The following is an 18640-nucleotide window of genomic DNA, read 5'->3' as shown; positions in this document are numbered from 1 at the left end:
ATGCCGTCGAGTCAGACCCGACTCATAGCAACCCCTCCTTGGGTTTCCCAGGCAGTATCACTACGGAAGTAGATTGCCCCATCTTCCTTCCAAGGAATGGCTGGTGGGTTTGAACCACCAGCCTTCTGGTTAGCAGTCAAGTGCCTTAGGCACTATGCTACCAGAACTCCCACAATTAACTGTAGGGATCCAGAAAAGGCCACCCATAAGCATGTATGTAGTTTCTGATACAATTAGGATGTAGAAATGTGTCTCCCTTTTCCTGTTAGTTTTGTGCAGACAAAGGCTGTTCAAAGTAAACATCAAGTGTAGGCTTGATAAATGCAGGTAAGAATGTAAACATTAGGAGCTGCGGAGAGTAGGAAGAATTGTAACAGGGAGAAGGAACAAAATAAAACCATATAGCTTTGCCTTCAAGAAACTGATAATATAGGAGAGAAGAGATAATAAGACATACAGAGTCAACTATAATACCAGATGGAATATCATGTGCATCAGAGGCCTGATTAGGAAGGGAAGTCATGCCTATGGTAACTGCAATTTGCAGGCTTGCTGCAATTGTATTTGAGGCTGTAATAGCTGCCTCTTTTCTGCTTAGGGGATTACCTGATTTGCTACATCCCTTGGTGATGGTAGGTCCCTGGGTGGTGTAAACAGTTTGCACTTGACTACCAATCGAAGGGTTGGTGGTTTTAACCCATCTAGTGGGGCTGTGGAAGAAAAGCCTGGCAATCTGCTTCCATAAAGATTACAGCCAAGAAAACCCCAGCGAGCCCAGTTCTATGCTGTGACACATGGGGGCACCCTAAGTTGGAATCAACTTGACAGAAACTGGTTTGGTTTCTTTTATTTTTTTTCCTGGTGATTGTTAATATTTCCATATTGATAGTTGGCTGGCCTTCTAAGCTCTACATAAGAGGTGGAAAAAAAGTGAATGCTTTGCTTTGATCTACTTTGGTACTCCCTTGTTAAAAATAAAAATCTGGTAACTGAAAAAATAACAACACTGCTGAGGATTAAGAGGAGTCAATGGCAGCTCTGCAACCGAGAGGTGATGGCTCCTAAAGAGGGCACAGGCTCTCTCAGTCACCCCAGCTCCTGACAGCCCGACTGCATCAATTTATGCTACCTGCTTGGTCCTTGTAGGCCAAGTGTGGTGCATCTAGGTCATGGTAATTGATACATTACAAAGCCTAAGAATAGGATGCTGGTATTTTCATTTTTTGTTGTGAAAGTCAGAAGCCCCCTCATACACTGTTGCTGTTGCTGTTAGGTGCCACTGAGTCAGCTCCAACTCACAGCGACCCTACGTACAACAGAACAAAACACTGTCTGGTCCTGTGCCAGCCTCATTATCCCTGTCCTACCTGAATCCATTGTTGCAGCCACTGTATCAGTCCACCTTGTTGAGGGCCTTCCCCTTTTTCCTTGATCCTCCACTTTACCAAGCATGATATCCTTCTGCAGGGAATGTCCCTTCTGACAACATGATCAAAGCAGCTGAGACAAAGCCAGCGCATTCTCACTTCCAAGGAGCATTCTGGCTGCCCTTCTTCCAGGACAGATTTGTTAGTCTTTCTGGCAGTCCATGATACTTTCAGTATTCTTCGCCAACACCACAACTCAAAAGCATCAACTCCTCTGTCACTTTGTTGTACTGTGGTGGCTTGAGTGCTGCTGTGAGGCTGGAGGCTATGCCACCGGTATTTCAAACACCAGCAGGGTCACCCATGGTGGACAGGTTTCAGCAGAGCTTCCAGACTAAGACAGACTTGGAAGAAAGAAGGGGCCATCCACTTCTCAAAGAACTGGCCAGTGAAAACCTATTAATAGCAGTGAAACACTGTCTGATGTATCACTGCATACACTAGCTATGTGATTTTGGGCAAGCCACATTAACTCTCTCTCTTCCTTATCTGGAAGTGGGAATATCATCTATACCTTCAATTTCGTTAGGAGGATAAAATAAAGTAATATGCATGAAAGCATACTTAAAACTTTGCAGGACTAAATGAGTGTAAGGTGCCATCATCATCATCAAGAGTGAATGACCAGACTGTCATGTTGCTATGGTAACTGCCTGTTTTAGGGAGGAAGAGGTAGGGCTACTGCAGCTGGGATCCAATCTTATAAATTACTTTCCTGCCCATCTGGTTTTCCTTGGCACTTCCAATTCCTCCTGTTGCTCCTTATTTTCAAACAGAAAATGACCTGATGTTTGACGTAAGCATGTGAGTGCAGTGCATTATTTAAAAATGAGATTACATTACTACTATATTCTAATAAAAAACATAGTATCTCTATTAATGGTTTGGAATAACTAATGTCATTCATTCATCTTATAATTTTTAAGATAATTAATAACACTGTCAACTGTGTATCTATGCCATGTAAATAATCTTTAAGATTGAAGTAGATCTAAATCACGTATCAAACCATAGACACAAAAATAATGGAGACCTGAGTCCTATTTAAAACTCTGTAATTCTTTTGCATTCTGAGTTAGAGTAGCACAGATGACTACACTGCAACACCACACTAAAATCATGCCATTGTCCCTATGTTCCCACCCTCATCACCTCTTACATATCCATTTATACTTCTGAACTTCCTTAAAACAGTAGTTGAAATAAATGAACACCTTCCAATCTCTCTGTTTATTTTGGACTCAAATCTAGGTCCCTAGACCAATCCACTATATCTAGTAATTTCTGGCTCAGTGACCCTTTAGGGCAGAGCAGAACTGCCCCATAGGGTTTCCAAGGCTGTAAATCTTTATGAAAGCAGACTGCCTCATCTCTCTCCCATGGACTGGCTTGGGTTCAAACCGTCCACCTTTTGTTTAGCAGCAAATGCTTTAATCACTGCACAATCAGAGCTCCTAACCAGAAGTTAAACCTGCTGCCATCAAGTTGATTCTAAGTTATAGTGACCCCTCATAGGGTTTCCAAGGCTGTAAATCTTTTTTTTAATGCATTTTATTGAAATATAATTTATGTACAGTGAAATACACAAAACTAAAGTGACATGGGTCAATGTTTTTTTTTTTTTTTTTTTTGCAGTTTTCCCTCCCCTCCCCTCCCACCCCTGACAACCAGCAAAGAAAGTTTCCCTCCTTTCCTTGACCCTCCACAACAACGAACTAACACTACATTTGTCCTTCTGTGATGGACTTATTTCACTCAGCATAGTGTCCTCCAAGTTCATTCAAATTATGCAGTATTTTGCAGACTCTACATTATTCTTTAGGGTTGTATAGCATTCCATTGTGTGTATGTACCATAGGTTGGTCATCCACTCTTCCATTGATGGGCACATAGGTTATTTCCATCTTTTTGTGATTGTGAATAGTGCTATGATGAACACAGGTGTGCATATATCTGTTTCGTCCTGGCTCTTAATTCTCTAGGATATATACGTAGTAATGGGATTGCTGGGTCAAATGGTATCTCCAATTCCAGCTTTCTAAGAAATCGCCATACTGCTTTCCGCAGTGGTTCATCACTTCACAGTCCCACCAGCAGTGTATGAGAGTCCCAATCTCTCCACATCCTCACCAGCATTTATTTTCTGTCTTGTTGACATCAGCGCTGGGGTGAGATGGTATCTCATTGGGTTTGATTTGCATGTCATTGATGGTCACTGATGGTGAGCATCTCTTCATGCATTAGCTGGCCACCTGAGTATCCTCCTTGGTGAGGTGTCTATTCGTGTCTTCTGTCCATTTTTCAATTGGATTGTTAATTCCTTTGCTGTTGAGGCATTGGAGTTTTCTATAAAGCTTAAAGATAAGTCCCTTGCCAGATATGTAATTATCAACAAGTATCAATTTGTTGCTGTCATTTTTGTTATGTGCTCTTCATGGTGTTGATTTCTTTGTTCCATATAATTATTTTTGTGCTGAGCTTGTTTTGTTTATGAGTCGTGTTATTACTTCCTTCTTTGCTATTGTTTTAGTATTTGCTAAATATTTGTGCTGCTCCTCTTTTATTCTGATGTGAAGGTTTATCATTTTTCTTTGAGGTTACTCTGTTACTTATAGTTTTCTTCCCAAGTTTAGAATAGCCCATTCTACCTTGTAGTTGTCTTGACTTCCCTACCATTTAGAAATTCTGTAACTATGTAATTTTTTCTCTCTTTCTGGTTTGTAGTTGTCCTCATTTGTCAATTGATGTCTCTGGTTCCCTGTTTACAATCTTGTATGCTTATTTACTTTGGATACTTCCATAGCTGGGTTGGTTTCTGGGTTATGTCACCATCTGTGTTAATGGTCAGTTGTTGTTGGCTGTTGTTGCTTCTCTGTCCAAAGGATTCCCTTTAGCATCTCTTGTAAGGTTGGTTGGGTTTTAACAAATTCCTTTAATTTCTGCTTATCTGGAAATGTCCTAATTTCACCATCATATTTGAGGGACAATTTTGTTGGGTACATAATTCTTGGTTGGAAAATTTTCTCTTTCAGGATTTTATATATACCACCCCATTGTTTTCTCGCCTGCATGGTTTCTGCTGAGAAATCCGAGCTTAGTCTTATTGGTTGGCCCTTGTTTGTTTTTCCTGTGCTGCTTTCAGGATTCTTTGTCTTTGGTTTTGGTGAGTCCGATGATGCTTCGTTGTGGTGATTTTCTTTGGGGGGTCTATCCTGTTTGGGGTTCGTTGGACTTCTTGAATGGATATATTCTCATCTTTCATCATACCAGGAAAATTCTCTTCCAACAAACCTTCGACAGTTTTTTCTGTGGTTTTATTTGTCTCTTCCTGTTCTGGAATTCCGATTACACGTAGGTTATTCCGTTTGATGGTATCCCACATGAACCTTAGGCTTTCTTCATTTTGTTTTGATTCTTTTTCTGATTGATCACCTTCTAAAGAAATACTGAGGTATTTGCCTTCAGTTTCACTGATTCTGTCTTCCATTGATTCAATTCTGCTCCTTTGCCCATTCAATGTCTTATCTATTTCTGAAAATTTAGTATTAATCTTCTGGATTTCTATGTGCAGATTTTGTATCATTTCTAGTTTTTCATTTATTTTGTCATTTTGTTCTTGTATTGCCTTTCAAAATTGTTCTAGGGTATTCTCTGTGTTTTCCTCAATATTGTCAGTATTTTCCTTGATCTGTCTCTCAAGTCATTGAAGATACCTAAATATAAGTCTTTTGAATTCCTTATCAGGGAGTTCTAATGCTGCATCTTCCTCAGGGATGTGTTTTGGGTCTGTATCCTGGTCCCTTGTTTCTCCTGGTTTATCTTGCTTCTTTGTGTGGACTGTGCTGCTCTGTGGTCTCCGAGGCTTTGTGATGTTCTTGTGTTTATATTTAATTGGTGATTGTATGCTGGAGTGACTTGCCCACGTTTTTGTTTTCTTTTTTTGTTTATATGTTATCTATGTAAGCAGGGTACTGTGCTGTGCTCCTCTGTTTGCTAGTTGGCAGCACGTATACACTCTCCACCTGTCTCCTTTCCTGTTGTCAGCCTCCCACATATCCCTGTCATCCTTGGCATATGGAGACTATTCTTAGGTCCCTGGAGTCCAAATGAGAATGCTGTCACTTTAAAATCCAAAATGGTCATCACTTGTAAAGATTCTAAATGGCTGCACCCTTGGTCACTTTAAATATCCAAAATGGCTGCTACCTATAAACATTCAAAGTGGCTGTGCCCTTGGTCACTTTAAATATCCAAAATGGCTGCCACATGTAAATAATCAAAATGGCTGCACTCTCCAGACAGTGGAAAGTCCACAGCTCAGGTTGTCTCCCTCTTTGTTGTTTCCCTTCCTAGTCATAGGCCACCAGCAGAGTCATCCCTGCAGCCCCTGGCAACCAGGGCTAATCTTTAGGTCAATTCTCAGGTCCCAACACCACTTGAAAATATTCAGGCTGTTGGTCCCATCAGAGTAGCTGACAGTCCACTGCTCCAACTGTCTCCATACTCACTGTTTTTGTTCAGGTTTTTCCACTAGTTGGTGCCTAATCCACTTCTGTATCCTTCCTTTCAAAGCTCAGGGCTCCAGGATTATCTTCTCTATCTCTGTCAATTGGTTGCTCTTTTCTTTGTTGAAGAGGGTCTGTGTAGCTTGTCTGCCTATTCCTTCATCTTACTGGAAATCTTAAGGCTGTAAATCTTTATGGAAGTAGATTGCCTCATCTTCCTGCCATGGAGAAGCTTGTTGGTTTGAACCACCAACCTTCTGGTTAGCAGCCAAAGGTCTTACCCACTACACCACCAATTCTCACTGCTGCCAAGGTGATTTCAACTAATAGCAATCCCTCCTTCTGTTTCTGAGGCAATAACTCTACAGAAGTAGATTGCCCAGTCTTCCTTCTGAGGAGTGGCTGGTGGGTTTGAACCACCAGCCTTCTGGTTAGCAGTCACATGCCTCAGGTACCACTAATTAGAGGAGGTAAAATGTAAGCAAAGGTTTTATTTATCGTCTGCCATTTATACTGCTAACCAGAAGGCTGATGGTTCAAATCTATCAGCCACTCTGCAGAAGGAAGACTGGGCAATCTACTTCCATCAAGATTTACCTCCTTGGAAACCCAAAGGGGGTCACTATGATTCATAACCAATTCAATGGCAGTGAGTTTGTTTTTCGTTTTTTTTTTCATTTAGAAGTTCAAGAGAGCTGAAACTCTCTTGAAAAATACAGCAAACTATATAAATAGAAGGTCACTGCAAAAACAAGGATCATTATTGAAGAATCTTTATAGGTATCTGTTGGAGGATTTTGTCTTACTCGTCACACTTTGGCTATTGAATTGATAAGAAAACTTAAATGTAAGTATCTTGCCATGAGGCAAAATACTGCATATGGGAGTCAGGAAACATGGAATCTAATTTTGGTTCTGCCATTATCAAGCTAATTAAAATTCTTTACATTTTGTTTCAAATTGTTCATCTGAGCCAGGCTGCAATGTGGTGCTAGTGTGATTTTTTTTCTGGGAGGCAGGAAACCAGAAACTGGTAGGAGAGCAATGGTTCTCAACCTTGGTTGCACATTAGAATCTCCAGGAGGGTTTATAAAATCCTGATGCCCAGGTTATACCCAAACCAATTAAATCAGATTCTTTGCAGATGGGACTCTGGTAAGCTCTCCAGGTGATTACAATGTGTTGAGGACCACTGGGCTGGAGGATTAAAAGCTGGGAGCATATCTGCAAAGCCTGTGTGTGTGGAAGAAATGAAGATGGGAACAGCACAGTCATGGTTGGTAGTACGCTGATAAATCAATTAGGTGCAAACAGGGTTAAGTGTGACCAGCAGAATATGCTGGGGGTGGGGAATCTTAGGGGTCCCACAGAATACAGGTGCTGAGTGTGGTTGCTAGCTGCCATTAAGTCCATTCCAACTAATGGTTACCCCATGTGTTACAGAGTAGAACTGCTCAGTGTGGGATTATCCAATAAGCAAGCAAGCATGGGTTTACTTGTGCTTACTTACTAATCTGCAGTGAACAATTTCACATTTTTTCTCATCAAAGAGTTTGCTTCTATGTATGACTGGCATCTGTCTCTCTCCCAACCCCACAGCACCATTCTACAGAATCAAAACCTCTTTTCAAATTCACAGTCCTTGACAGGGACAGAGTATCCAATAAGCAAGGTAAGCACAGGTATCCTTGTGCTTGCTTACTAATCTGTTGTGAACAGCTTCACATGGGTTTTACCATATCTTTGACACCTCTGATGTGGTGAAAAACATGTGAAATCCATGTGAAATTGTTCACTACAGATAAGTAAGCACAAGTAAGCCGTGCTTACCCTGGTTATTGAGCTTCCCCATAGGGTTTGCATCGCCTCTGGAGCTTCCCCACAGGGTTTGCATGGCTGTAATCTTAACGCACGCAGATCACCAGGCCTTTTCTTCCATGGCATGGCAGTTCAGCCCAAACCATTTGTGCCACGGAGACCGTGAAGTACAGATATAAAGTCACAGAGATTTCCTTGGATTGTGTGTGCTGGCTTCAGGCTCATTTGAAGTGACTCAGGCTTGCTTCCCGAGTCTTTTGCTTCTATCTTTCTAAAACTCCTATTTGGCAAAAATAATTAGATTTCTCAGCTTTTCAGAGTGTTGAGTAGAAAGCACTATTAACTTGATATTGTAATTGAACTGTATGAAAACACAACATAAGTACAACAAGGTCATGCCCATTTCCTTCCCTTGATTTATGTGAATTTAGAACTTCTTTCCTTTCTCCCCCACCTAATCAAACTTCAACTGTTTTGCAAGCATCAGTTTAGGGCATACTGGATTACTGATTTTTAAAATAACCTATAAATAACTGAATGCATGAAAATATAATTAATACTAAAACTAAGCTGAATGTAACCTGGTGATTCAGGACATTTTAGTGCCTGAGGGTCATGATGAACAGCAAGTTTCAGAGACTTAAGCTGCATCAGTCACTATACAACACTCAGCAGTTGCTTTTTTGAAATCTCTCATATTAATGTTTAACTTGTCATTGGTGGTTTTATCATGAAAGAAGAAGAGTAAGTTCAATTCTAGCTATTCACACTTGCTGATTGTTTGAATTCTAGATAGATGGGTGTTTGCCTTAATATACAAAAGTAATGGTACAACCACCATTATCAGGAGAGTGGTGGTGGGTTAGTGGTGATCCAATTATCCCTTTTCATTTCTTTCTATATAAAGTTGTTCTTGTTAGGCGCCATCCAGTTGATTTTTGGCTCATAGTGACCTCATGTGATAGAACAGAACCATCCCTTAGGGTTTTCTAGGCTATAATCATTATGGGAGCTCTGGTAGCATAGTGCCTAAGGCACTTGACTGCTAACCAGAAAGCTGGTGGTTCAAACCCACCAGCCACTCCTTGGAAGGAAGATGGGGCAATCTACTTCCATAGTGATACTGCCTCAGAAACCCAAGGAGGGCCACTATGAGTCGGGGCCGACTAGACGGCAAATAACAACAACAACAATCATTATGGGAGCAGATTGCCAGGTCTTTCTTCCACTGAGTGGCTGGCTAGGTTTGAGTTGTTGACCTTTTGGTTAGCAAGCCGAGCCAAACACTTAATTGTTGTACCACTAGGGTGCGTTGCCATGTGAGGTAATATCATTTATTTGGTTAGGGCCATAGAATCTCATGTTTGTACATATGGTCAAGCATTTCAACCAACACATTCAACTAGTTTTAGCTAGCCATCTTTCAATAGAGTAAGGGACAGATTTCACTTCATTATGTATTACTGAGAAAGGCTTCTGACTAATTTTTATCTTTCAAAGTGAAACTCTTATGCATGGTTAGTTGATTCTCCCATAGTAATCTAGCATAGAAGGTGCCTTTTGGTTAAGATGATGGCTAATACACTGCCGTTCAAAATATCTGTGATGAAGGCCTGGTTTTGTTTTTGATTTCTTTATTTCCAATCCATTGTAGACAATACTTCTGTAAAATATAATAACAATGAAACGAAAACAAAAAAGAGACATACAAAATACAGAGCCTAATTTAGTATTACTATTATAACTACAGCTATAAAATTTCTGTCAAATTGCTATAAACATTTCTAATTGCTTACTCTCAATTTCTGTACTTAGCTAGACCAGTGACAGTTTGCAGCCTGGCACTGCTCTGAGGATGGGACCATGAGTAGCCACTGCTGTCAAAGAACTTCATGCTTGACCATTCTGAAGCAAACATGGGCAGCTACCTGTATTAGCTACCACCCATCTTTCAGTGTATTGTACTGTGGTGGCTTTGGTGGCTTGCATGTTATCGTGATGCTGGAAGCTATGCTACCAGTATTTCAAACACCAGCAGGGTCACTCATGGTAGACAGGTTTCAACATGGCTTCCAGACTAAGACAGAGTAGGAAGAAAGGTCTGGTGAGCTACCTTCAAAAAACAGCCAGTGGAAACACACTTACTCACTCACTGCCGTCAAGTCGGACCCAACTCATAGTGACCTCTCCTTGGGTTTCCAAAGCAGCATCACTACAGAAGTATATTGCCCAATCTTCCTTATGAGGAGTGGCTGGTGGGTTTGAACCAGCCTTCTGGTTAGCAGTCAAGTGTCTTAGGCACTATGCCACCAGAGCTCCTAGTGGAAACATAGTACAACACAATACGATGCTGTCCAACTTGCTTGATTTGGACATTGTTCTGGTTACCTGATGCCACTTTGACAGGAATATATACCACAAATGGGATGGCCTTAACAAACAGGAGTTTATCCTTACAATTTGGAGGCTTTAAGTTCAAGTTCAAAGTGCCAGGCTCTAGGGCCTAGGTGAAAACCCCTCAACCTTGGGGTCTAGCTCTGCCTCCTGCTGCCAGTTCACTGGAGCTAGAGGCATTATTTCTTAACTCAGGCAGCTAATGGCGGCTGAGGCTGCCAAGCCCAAGGTTGACAAGTAAAAAAGGTACAGTCTCAATGTTACCAAACCACATGGCAGGCCATTAATTTAAGTCCATTTTAAGTCCCAAGGTTGGCAAAACATAGCAGGTTGATGAACAACATGGCTACATACAGGGTCCAAGTGTGCCATAGGCTAGAGACCATTCCCAAGGCTTCTCCTTGTATACAGGAAGCAGACTACATCCCAAGGGCAGCTACTCAGCTGCCTGTGGTAGATTCCACTATGGAGTTGATTGCCAGTCTCATCATGGGGAATAACTACCACCAGCTGCCCAGCCACTCAACCAGGCCCAGCCAAGTTGACACACAAACTTACCCACCATAGAGATTATGCTGGAGAATAATTTTAATAATTTTAATTGCTAGAGAATGGACACCATGGTGAAGGAGAAGGCCAGCAAGGGCGAGGAAGACCCTTGGTGACATGGACTCGTACAGTAACTGCAGGCAGGGACTAGAGCATCCTAGTGATTGTGAAGATGCAGGAGTGGGCATATGTTGTACATAAGGTCACTATGATTTGGAGTCTATCTGCATGTTTACCTATCTAGCTGTATTAGAAGGAACCCTGGTGGCATAGTGGTTAACCAGAAGGTTGGTGGTTTGAACCCATCAGCCATTTTACAGCAGAAAGATGTGGCAATCTGCTTCTGTAAAGATTTACAGCTTTGGGAACCCAATGGGGGCAGTTCTACTCTGTCGTTTAGTGTTGCTATGAATTGGAATCAATTTGATAGCACCCAAAAACCTGTAGTAGAGGGTTTAGATAGTCTCATATTTGAAGGAAGATCTGGTAATTTCTGGAAGGCACTCCAAGTTTGCTGATTTCTCATGTGGATCTTTTGGGTCCATGCCTGCTCATGGCTTCCTTCGTATGGGCAGCAGGGTCTCTGGACCATGTAGGCTACTACACCTTGAGCTCTAACCTCCAACATGGTCCTCCTGGGTTGCCAGTTTTTTGATGTTTAGAAATATCTTCTTCCTCTTTAACATGTGGCTTCATCATCAAAGAATGGCGATGGAAGATGCACTCAAACAAATCAGATGAATTTCTGTGAAAGATGTCTTGGCAGACCTTGAGAAGGTAACTTGCATTTTTTGCAGTATCTGCCTGGATTTTTTACCTTAAAATACCATCTCCAATTATCATTGGACTGCATAGCCTCAGCCCATGACTCAGCTGAATATTGACTACTGTCAGCCCTCTGTATCCATGGGTTCTGCACCCACAGATTCAACCAAATGTCAATCAAAAATATTCAAGGAAAAAATAAAAAGCAATTAAGTGGTTGAAGCAATCCCATAAAGGCTAAGAGGGAGGTAGAAAGTGCTGTTTACATTGTATTGGGCATTACAAGTAATCTAGTAGATGATTTAAAGTATGTAACAAGGAGGTGTCGCTATGAGTCGGGGCTGACTCGAAGGCAAACAACAACAACAACAAGAGGATGTGCATAGGTTATATGCAAATACTACGCCATTATATATAAGGGACTTGAGCATCATGGATTTTGGTATCCATGACAGGTCCAGGAACCAATCCTCCATGGATACCGAGGGACGACTATACATAAATCTTAACTACTTGAAGTGTTTCATTTTACATGTATCTCTATACAAATATTGATGTAACTCTTCATTTATATTCTTTGTTACAATTTCTTGATAAATATTTTTTCTTGGCTTGGTATGTTTTCCATGTGTCATCACACAGTCCCATTTCATCATACCTTAAATTATAGTTTGTTGCAGGGGAGTTGTAGGTAAATGAATGTGGCCTAGAAAGCCATGGACATTTCCCTCCTGCTTTCTTTGGCTCCATCTATTCATTTTTACCTTGAATAATTTAATGATTTCGGTTTTGACTTGGAATCTGTCATCTTACAATATCAGCTTTAAAGCAAGTTTAGCTAATTTGCTTAACGAATATGTACTTCATAAGGGTTAAACACATGATTAATGGATAATAATGGTTACTGTTATAAAAAGATACTTTGTTTTTTTCTTTTCAAGAAGGCTAAGAATATTATGCAATTTGGTTAAGCTTAAATAATTCTATATCTAAAGGTCCCAGTTTGTCTAGGCAAAGTCTCATGTATAGGTTTTTCTTACCCTCTTCAGTGCCAACCAGCTTAAATTCCACTGTGAGGCTAAATATTAGATGACTAAATCTGTGGTGTTGGCAAAGAATACTGAATATACCATGAGTTGCCAGAAGAATGAACAAATCTGTCTTCAAGGAAATACAGCCAAAATATTCCGTAGAAATGAGGATTGTGTGTGCTTACTTTGGACATGTCATCAGGAGGGACAAACTGCTAGAAAAAGACATCATGCTTAGTAAAGGAGAGGGTCAGCAAAAAAAAAAAGAGACCCTCAGTGAGATGAAGTGACACAGTGGCTGCAACAATGGGCTCAAACACAGCAATGGTTGTGAGGATGGTGCAGGATCAGGCAACATTTCATTTTGATGCACACAGGGTCACCATGAGTTGGAGCAAACTTGATGGTACTTAACAACAACAAAACATCAGGGGCACAGTAGATGTGTAAAACAAAATTGCACAAGTGCTAACATAAACAACCATATGCCAGAATAAACAAACAGCATTTTTGCTTTAATAAACCTTGTAACTGGAACACTTCCCAAAATGCAGCCCCCTGCCTCTTATTCCTCTCATATCTACTCCTACAGTTTCATGATTCATCTCCCAAGTTCAGTCCCATAATTCAAATATTTTTATTTTGCTCTTCTCTCCTTGCCTTAAATTCAATAGGCCTAAAATAAAAACAATCCCAAAATCTTTGATTTGGAAGACATCCCAGAGGATAGCCCATCTTAACTTTAATGGCTACATGAATAGCTTCTCTAATGCTCCCAAAAGAGAGGGGTTGTCTAATCTCTCCTTTAACAGCTCCAGCTTTAGCGAACTCTCCTCTTCCCAGGGCAGCTGTTTTTTGGTATCTTGCTTCCAATACCAATTCTTCATTCAGCCAGATTTTCCCAGCCAGGAAATTACACCATCTTCTTTCCAATTTCTTAGTCCCTTTAAGTCAGCACCATCTGATTACTCCCTAAACCTTTCATAGCTAATGACATGCAGGATGGCTCAGGCTTGTTATTTTTAACCCCCCCCTCCTAAATTCCTACTATAATTTCTTGTACATAATAATTTCTGAATAATTATATTGATCTTTTAAATCTATCAAGAGCTCAATCTTAGCAAATGTGGGTTCCTTTACTTTGAATCTTGCAATTCATGTGATATTTTTTCGATCAAGTAGCCAGATGAGAATTACATCATGTCAATCATAAATTAGAAATAAAGCTACACTTCATTAGCAGATGAAGTGACAATTGTATAGCTTATACATCATTTAAAGCCACCTGTGGAGAGAAAAGTGGTGTATGCAGTGGGAAATGACATTTTAGAGAAGTCTGGGTAAAATGTACAGTTCACAGTAGACAGCTCATTCTTCTAAGTTTCTTATATTTTTCTCAATCTGTACTGTGAAGACCTAGCCTAGCATACACACACACACACACACACACACACGTGTATATATTTATGTATATATACTTTCTTGTTATACTAGTAATGTTAGCACTTGAAAATTTCATTAAAGATGCAAAAGTTTAACCAACTATTGTACTTCAGGTAGGAGGAGCTCTGGTAGCATAGTGCCTAAGGCATTTGACTGCTAACCAGAAGGCTGGAGGTTCAAACCCACTGGAGGTTCAGCCACTCCTCAGAAGGAAGGTTGGGCAATCTACTTCCATAGTGATAGTGCCTCAGAAACCCAAGGAGTGGTCGCTATGAGTCGGGTCCAACTCGATGGCACATAACAACAACAACAACAACATACTTCAGGTATCTTTTTTTCACACACCATATTTTTATGCAAATAATATGCACTACATGTTTTTTTGCCAACTATGCCCTTTTCTTAAGGTATTTTCATAAGCACGTGTGCTTATAAAATGCACTGAGTGGGGCACGGTTGGCAAAACAAGAAAACAAACATGTAATGTGTGTTATTTGCATAAAAATATGATAAGTACCTGAAAACAGCACTATGCCAAAGATCAGTTTTGTGTATAGTTCATTGAGGCCCAGATTCCCTTCTGATCTAACATACAGCTGTAAACTAATAGTAGTTGCCATGGAATTGATTCTGACTCGCATGACCCCACGTGTCACAGGACAAGTGTGCTCTATAAGGTTTTCAATGGCTGCTATTTTGGAAGTAGATCACCAGGCCTTTTTCCAAGGTGTCTCTGGATGGACTCAAATCACCAGCCTTTCATTTAGAAGGCAAGTGTGTTAATTGATAGGAGAAAATAATTTAGAGATGAATATATCACCAGTTATTAAACTAAGTTTCCAAAAGCTGTGTTCCTCTAGTGAAACCTGCAAAAAACAAGATGACTCAAGCTGTTGTTTAGAAGTTGGACTACAGAAAGCCATTGGAGTAGGCTAATTCCCTTCACTTCTCACACTCCAATTATAAACTCATTAAATTCAGGAATGCAGCATTAAGTTATGTGAGGACTGCTACTTCTCAAAGAATTCAGTGAGGTACAAACTAGTAAAAAGCGCAATGAAGATTACTCTCTACCATTTAGATCTTTTACAACAAGGAACATTGAGTCTTAAAGCCAGATTCTTGCTTCTAGAGTCCTCTCCACTGTCCTTTATACATACCTTGCACACCATGGACGTCTTTGCTCCAAGCCTAGCAGCTTGGACACACTGGTTGGCTCCTTTCCCTCCAAAGCCAATAAAAAACTTATGTCCATGGATGGTTTCTCCAGTTTTTGGCAAACGAGAAGTAAGACTATTTTAATTGGGGGAAAAAAAAGAGAGAGAAATCACATTGGTATCTGGAATCAATTTAAATTCCTCAGAAGACAGAGGGAAGACTATCTTATAGAGCTTTAATGAAGCTGTGATCAGAAGCAGGGAAGATTAGCTTTCCCCTTACTTTAACAAAGGATCTCTGAGGGTCACTGGTTCAAACCCATCAGCTGCTCTGCAAAAGAACAATGCTATAATCTACATCTATGAATATTTACAGCCTCAGAGACCCAATGGGACTCGCTATGAGCCAGAATTGACTCAACGGCAGTGAGTTTCGCTTTTGGTTTTTTACCTTAACATTCAGTACTTTGTATCACTGAGAATCCATTTTCCTGACAAATTTCCTCTTTCTCCCCCATAGTCCCATGGCCACACACTAGAGCTGTATTATAGCTCTGCTTCAGATGGCAGGCACTGGTGTCTATTCTGAATCAGGGTGATTCATGGGTGCCACTAACTTCCTTTGGAGGGTAAACTAGTTGCCATCAAATTGACATTGACTCAAGGTAGCCCCACATGGGTCAGAGTAGAACTGTTCCATAGGGTTCTCAGTGGCTGATTTTTGGGACGATCACTTGGCCTTTCTTCCAAGGTGTCTCTGGGTGGACTTGAACTGCCAACCTTCCTGTTAGCAGCTGACTGCATTAACCATTTGCATCACCCAGGGAATTTCATATTCTTCTTTCCCAATGTCCAGCATAGAGCTTTGTTCAAAGAGAGATTTAATAAATGGGATAAAACAAATAAGAGGTTCTGTACAGGTTTCTTGGGTCACTTTAATATAAAACAGAAGTGTATTAGGATTCTGGTAATCAGACACAGCAGCACCTAAGGAGAAGAAGGAAGCTACAAGTTCAAGCACTAAAGAATCTTATTTGTTTACTTGGAGTGGGATGGGGCAGGGTGTTTAGATGGTAGGACTGGATTTTAGTTCTATCCATCCTGTATACCATACCATACATTTCTTGAGCTGACTCAGAAAAATCATCTATTTTAAAAAAATGGATCCTGAATAACTAAGTTTAATTTTTATTATGGAAACTCTCAAACATAAAAGTAGATAGAATAGTATATTGACTTCCTCTCATCCCCACGTGTACCTATCACCCAGATTCAGTAATTATCAACTCATGTCTATGTCAATCTTGTTTCAGTCTGTATCTTCACTGAATTTTCAAAGAACTAAGGATTTTTACTGTAATGCTATTGCTTCCTTATGTTACTATTAAATAAGGGAAAAAGTAAGAGTAAACAGTATGCTCCAGGGATGATTCTAATAACATTAAAGTAGAAGTCGTGAGGAAACATTTGGAGGACAGGAGAATGACTGACTTTAAAATGAATAGGAGTTCTGGGTGTAGGACAAGTGGAAAAGATGGGCCCAAGTAGCAAGAAGACCAGTTGACTGGCTATAAGGAGGTGGGCCAAGGACAGATGGAACAGGTGGAGAGAAGGCAGGTGTGACCACATAGGTTCATTAACTTTGGACAAGAAAGAAAGGTCAAGAGGTAATAAGGTTTATTAGTAAATCAGCCAAGAGCCTATTCTGCTTTGTTGTTGTTGTTGTTGTTTGCCGTCGAGTCGGCCCCGACTCATAGCGACCCCTCCTTGGGTTTCCAAGGCAGTATCACTACGGAAGTAGGATTGCCCAACCTTCCTTCCGAGGAGTGGCCGGTGGGCTTGAACCGCCAGCCTTCTGGTGAGCAGTCAAGTGCCTTAGGCACTATGCTACCAGAGCTCCTTATTCGGCTTTAGCAACTTCTTTTTAGCAGATTAGAAATGCATATTTATATCCCACACAAGTTGTGACCTACCTAAAACCAATATCTTATTATAATTTAGTAACAGAACAAAGTTAATTCCTATAAGGCATTGCCTGTTTGCAACAGAATGACATAAAACTGATGCCAAGAGAACACAATTGTGTGAAAAAAGACCAAGTTCAACCTGTGAACCTCTTTTATGCAGTTCTGAAAGTGCCAATAAATTGGGCAAAACTACTCCATTCCCTAGCTGTGCACTGTCAAATATGGTTATTTTAGATTCAAAAGAGACTCATCCAATGATTTGAAAACATCCCACACCTCCTCTTTTCAATTCTATTTTTATCTTGGATTCTAAATGCATTTATAGTACTGATGAAAAAAATATACATCTAGAAGGTTCACTTCTGAGAAAGGTACTCAATCAAGAGAAAAATGGTTTTAATGTAATGTTATTATCCTGTCATTTAATTTAGCAATGACAAGTGATTATGAGATTTTGATTTGCATCAGAAATCTGAAACATTTTAGGATTCTGTTATGAACAGGCAGTGATGAGTAATCTGTGTGATTGAGTAACTACGTGAATTCTTGGCTTGATGCTGCCACAAACAACATTCATAACAACCTTAAGAAGAAAAAAATATCCAATGTGGCTAAAAACAGACCAAATAACTTAATTAGTGAGACTGTCACTGAAGAAACTTATGACTTTCACTTTATTTATACTTAGATCTGGGTCACAATTCACTGGTTTGAATCAAGTGTATTTTTTATTACCGATTGTGGGAAATCATGAAAACTCTATCACTAGAGTATTATTATTGTCTTTACTGGGCTATGTACTTATGTGTTATGAAATCAGGGGCATATCTTGTAAGTACTTGATGTGGGGGCAAATGGCTAGGATTTAAATTCATTTTTAAATAACTTATATTAACACAAATGAAGTATCAATTCATTGATCATCAAAATTCCTCACTTCTTTGGTATTTTACTATTCTTTTCTTTCCCTTCTGTATTTTTCCTCTCCTCTTCTCTCCTCCCTCAACCTTTGACTTTCCTTGTTAGAATGACATTGCTTAAGTGCAGGGACCATGTTTGTTGTATTCTCTATTTTATCCACAGTGCTTGGGCCTTACCAGGAGGTTATCAGATATGTGCTGACTGAAGGAATCTTCCTAAGAGGCTCCCTTTGTTTCTTTTTCTCCTATAGGAAAAAGTATAGCATCCATTCTTGCTTTTGAATTGGGGATGTGGAGGTGTTGATGAAGGGAGAGGAAGAAGAGATTGGGAGGGAATAACCATACAATTGTCAGGCAATTAAAATTCCATGCTTTACCAAATCTTGCATTCCCAATATTAGTAGTATTCCTCTTCCCCAAGCAAAAACTCTTTCTGTAATTCAAACTTTCATTCATGCATTAACTCAACAAATATTAACTTGCTGATAATGAGATAATGCCTAACACTGATGCAGGTAATATATGAATGAACAGTGCAGGTAACAGAACAAGGATATTAGTATTTTCCCATTTGTGTTTTTTTTTTTTTAAATTTTATTTTGATTTGGGTGAAGATTTACAGAGCAAATTCACTTTCCATAAAGCAGTTCACATATACATTGTC

The 18640-nt window shown here is 40.0% G+C and overlaps 1 protein-coding gene across 1 annotated transcript in view; it reads right to left on the bottom strand.

The window, feature by feature from the left end:
* Nucleotides 1–18640, bottom strand: part of RBKS (ribokinase) — a 183898-nt gene that overhangs the window by 100404 nt on the left and 64854 nt on the right. The window contains exon 2 of the mRNA XM_007938827.2: nucleotides 15093–15225. Coding sequence (XP_007937018.1) covers nucleotides 15093–15225 — 133 coding nt within the window. The remainder of the gene's footprint in view (nucleotides 1–15092; nucleotides 15226–18640) is intronic.

Source organism: Orycteropus afer, unplaced genomic scaffold, assembly GCF_000298275.1.
Source record: "Orycteropus afer afer isolate SDZICR_OR568_19922 unplaced genomic scaffold, OryAfe1.0 scaffold00054, whole genome shotgun sequence".
Taxonomy (NCBI): domain Eukaryota; kingdom Metazoa; phylum Chordata; class Mammalia; order Tubulidentata; family Orycteropodidae; genus Orycteropus; species Orycteropus afer.
Note: the sequence above shows the minus strand (reverse complement) of the source record. Positions and strands in the feature narration are given on the sequence as shown.